The 3,604-nt window shown below is 48.2% G+C and overlaps 1 protein-coding gene across 9 annotated transcripts in view; it reads left to right on the plus strand.

Annotated features, from left to right (window-relative positions):
- LOC103250014 (60S ribosomal protein L17) overlaps positions 1–3,327 on the plus strand; it is a 24,607-nt gene extending 21,280 nt beyond the window's left edge. For 4 of the 9 annotated variants that reach the window (XM_021707808.1, XM_021707809.1, XM_021707810.1 and 1 more), the window contains 6 exons: positions 280–320; positions 403–443; positions 792–926; positions 1,102–1,200; positions 2,560–2,751; positions 3,243–3,324. In XM_021707808.1, coding sequence (XP_021563483.1) covers positions 281–320; positions 403–443; positions 792–926; positions 1,102–1,200; positions 2,560–2,751; positions 3,243–3,290 — 555 coding nt within the window. In that variant the 5' untranslated portion in view covers position 280 and the 3' untranslated portion in view covers positions 3,291–3,324. Of the gene's footprint in view, positions 1–251; positions 321–402; positions 444–791; positions 927–1,101; positions 1,201–2,559; positions 2,756–3,242 lie in introns of those variants that run through there. The other 5 variants (XM_021707804.1, XM_008048607.1, XM_021707805.1 and 2 more) reach the window with 5 other exon arrangements.
- Positions 3,328–3,604: the final 277 nt, after the last annotated feature.

Raw genomic sequence — 3,604 nt, forward strand, 5'->3', positions numbered from 1 at the left:
CGCTCGGAGGTCAGGTGGCAGCAGCTGCCGTCGCCTCCGGAGCGCCGAGGGTTCTGCCGGTGCGGGCCGGCTCGTGTGCGCCTGCGCGGAGAGGGGAACCGGGGCGCGGCGCAGCTGGGCCGGGCGCGGCTGCGATGATGGCTTCCTTAGGACACCTTTGGATCAACTGTGAAAACAACTCCGCTCTGAGCAGCCGCGGGCGGGCGGGCGGCGCGGACCCGCGCGCGCCTGCGAGGCGTGCTAATCGCGTTGTGCTCCCCTCGCCAGGTGACTCGCCAGAATGGTCCGCTACTCGCTAGACCCGGAGAACCCCACGAAGTGTGAGTGGCGGGCACGGCGGGCGCCTCCTGCGCGGGGCGAGCCGGACGGGCGCCTGGGCTAACCGGGGCGTTTGTCTTGCAGCCTGCAAGTCCCGAGGCTCCAACCTGCGCGTTCACTTCAAGGTGCGTGCGTCGGCGGGGCTTCAGATCGCGGCTGCGGTGATGTGCCTCTTAGGACACCTTTGGATGGGCCGTGAAAGGAACGCGTTCTGAGCAGCCGCCGGTCTAGACAGTGGGTTCAGGGTTTGTGGGAGCGAGGATTCCGAGAGTCGTGGAGCCGAGGCAGTGGGGCTCGGGACTGATTCTCCCCCGTTGCAAAGAGAAGTCCTTGGGCTCTTAGATTTTTGGATTGCCTCCCTGGAATACAAAGGAAGTTGCCACTGCTGATGTCTGTTGCCGTGTTGCACGTTTAACCTTTATTTTAAAAATTACACTAATGCGGTTAATGTGCACTTTGTGATTCGTACTCAGAACACCCGAGAAACTGCGCAGGCCATCAAGGGCATGCACATACGAAAAGCCACCAAGTACCTGAAAGACGTCACCTTACAGAAACAGTGTGTGCCATTCCGCCGCTACAACGGTGGAGTTGGAAGGTGTGCCCAGGTGAGTGTTCTTAGCTGCCATCGAGAAAACTAATCTGAGGAGAAGTGACTGGGTGGGTAGGAACTATTTGGTTGCAGTGACTAGAAACGATAGAAACTTAGTTGCGGGATAAAATTACCTGCGGTTGTAATGCAACTTTAATGAAAAATGACTAATCACCTTCATTTTCTTTTAGGCCAAACAGTGGGGCTGGACACAGGGTCGGTGGCCCAAAAAGAGTGCTGAATTTTTGCTGCACATGCTTAAAAATGCAGAGAGTAATGCTGAGCTTAAGGTACCCAAAGAGTTCATAGTGTGTGTGTGCAGTGTACAGTTTGGACGGTTGTTGAATTCTGTTGCTGCTGCTTGGATTTTATTATTTTCTTGCTTTGTCACTGACACCCGTTTTAATTTTTATTCTGAGTTGGAATCTCACTGTTGCCCAGGCTTGAATGCAGTGGCATGATCACAGCTCACTGCAGCCTCTACTTCCTGGGCTCAGGTGATCCTTTTGCCTCAGCCTCCAGAGTAGCTGAACTGCAGGCACATGCCACCACACCCGGCTAGTTTTTTTGTAGAGATGAGGTCTCACTATGTTGTCCAGGCTGACCTGGAGTTCCTGGGGCAGATAATGCTCCAGCCTCTGCCTCCCTAAGTACTGGGATTACAGGTGTGAGCCACAGCAGCGCTTGGCCAATATTTTAAAAATTTTTATTTCCAGTCTCCAGAACTGAATTTTGTCTATAAAGATTTTCAGAAGCATGTTGCTAATCTTTTCCCCAGTGCTTGCCAAAAGCAGTTTTTTCCCCCGCTGCTGCTGTCTTAAACACTGTGGAGGTATTTTATTTTACCAAGGGTATGTGACCTTTCTTGTCCCATGCCCTTTTTTAGTAGTATGATTATCAGAATGATTGCTGTAGCAGTGGGTAATGTGGTGTGCTGCCAACATTAGGGAGAAAAATGTTAGATGGAAGTTAAGACAGTGGTGAAATTGACAAAACACAGGAAAATCTCCATTTTGAGTGTTACCCATTACCCTTTGCATTTGACAGTCTAGGCCAAAACTGGAATTAGTTTAGGGTCTGTCAGGCTCCAAACCTTGATTCTTTATTTATTTATTTTTTTTGGAGTTGGAGTCCCACTCTGTCGCCCAGACTGCAATACAGTGGTACACTCCCAGCCACCACAGCCTCGACCTGCTGGGCTCCCACGATCTTCATGCCTCAGCCTTCTAAGTAGCTGGAACTATAGGCACGCACTACCACTCTCGGCTAGTTTTTGATTTATTGTAGAGACACGGTCTCACCAAGTAAGACCCGCAGACTCAGGCAATCCACTCAGCTTGGTCTCCCAAAGTGGTAGGATTACAGGCTGAGCCACTGAGCCTGGCCCAAACCATGATTCTAAGCTGTGCTGTCAAAACTGAACTCTTTGCCATTCTTTGTGACCTTTAGGAAGGCCATATAACATTTAGCACACTGAGTTTATTGGTAACTTAGACACAGTTGAATATGCTGTGTGGCATCTTAAAGGAACTTTCAAGAATGGTGTTGAGTCAAAGTTGGAAATCAGTGTTTCCCAGTGATCCAGTTTGAGGTGTTAAGGTAATTAGATAATTAGAGATGTTTACTGATTTTCTTCTCCCTCTTGGCAGGGCTTAGATGTTGATTCTCTGGTCATTGAGCATATCCAGGTGAACAAAGCCCCTAAGATGCGCCGCCGGACGTACCGGGCTCATGGTCGGATCAACCCTTACATGAGCTCCCCCTGCCACATTGAGATGATCCTCACTGAAAAGGAGCAGATTGTTCCTAAGCCAGAGGAGGAGGTTGCACAGAAGAAAAAGGCAAGTCACCCGTTGCTCAGCTTTGTGTGGTGCTAGACAGACAGACTTGGGTTGCTGTGATGACTATCTTAGGACACCTTTGGAATAACCGTGAAAGGAAACTATTCTGAGCAACCCTTTCATTTGTATTGTTTTGGCTTTTATGCATCTAATACTTCAGAACCATATGATCTGCTGGTGGCCCACCTAGATGTGCATAGCCACTTCCAAAACATGAGTCTCAAAGTGGGTCCCTTCCCCCAATCTCATAATCTTGTTTTCAGTGATCACATTTGCTTCTTTAAGTCAGGAATCTGGGAGTGGGTCTGTACTTTTTTCTCTGCACCTGATTTTGGCTTCAATGGATTTTATCATTTTAGGTATTGTCCCCTGTTCTTGCCCTCCCTTAATCCTTGCCAGCTTTCTGCCTGCAGTCTTCAGTGTAAAAGTCATTCAAGTTACACTGGATTTCTCCAGGAAATCTGACAGTCCTGTTATTTTTCTTCCCCCAGATATCCCAGAAGAAATTGAAGAAACAAAAACTTATGGCACGGGAATAAATTCAGCATGAAATAAATGCAGATAGAAGTGAAAGAATGTTGGTTGCCTTTTTTTAATTCTCCTTTGCCATGTATGGTTGTTTTTATTAGCAAACACTTCAAGTGTCCTTAGAAAATAGAGCAAATGGGTTTTCTCACGATTTGAATTAGAAACACAGACTCTTGTATACACTCTGCCTTGTGACTTACACTTGTAGTCCCAGCTGCCCAGGAGTTTAAGACCACTCGGGGCAACAGCAAGAATTCATCTTTACAAAATGGGCTGTTTTTTTTTAGTTAGTTAGTGTCGTTACTACCTAGTCCCAGTTATTCTG

This window comes from Carlito syrichta, unplaced genomic scaffold, assembly GCF_000164805.1.
Source record: "Carlito syrichta isolate Samal-C Ts95f unplaced genomic scaffold, Tarsius_syrichta-2.0.1 Scaffold126426, whole genome shotgun sequence".
NCBI classification, from domain to species: Eukaryota; Metazoa; Chordata; class Mammalia; order Primates; family Tarsiidae; genus Carlito; species Carlito syrichta.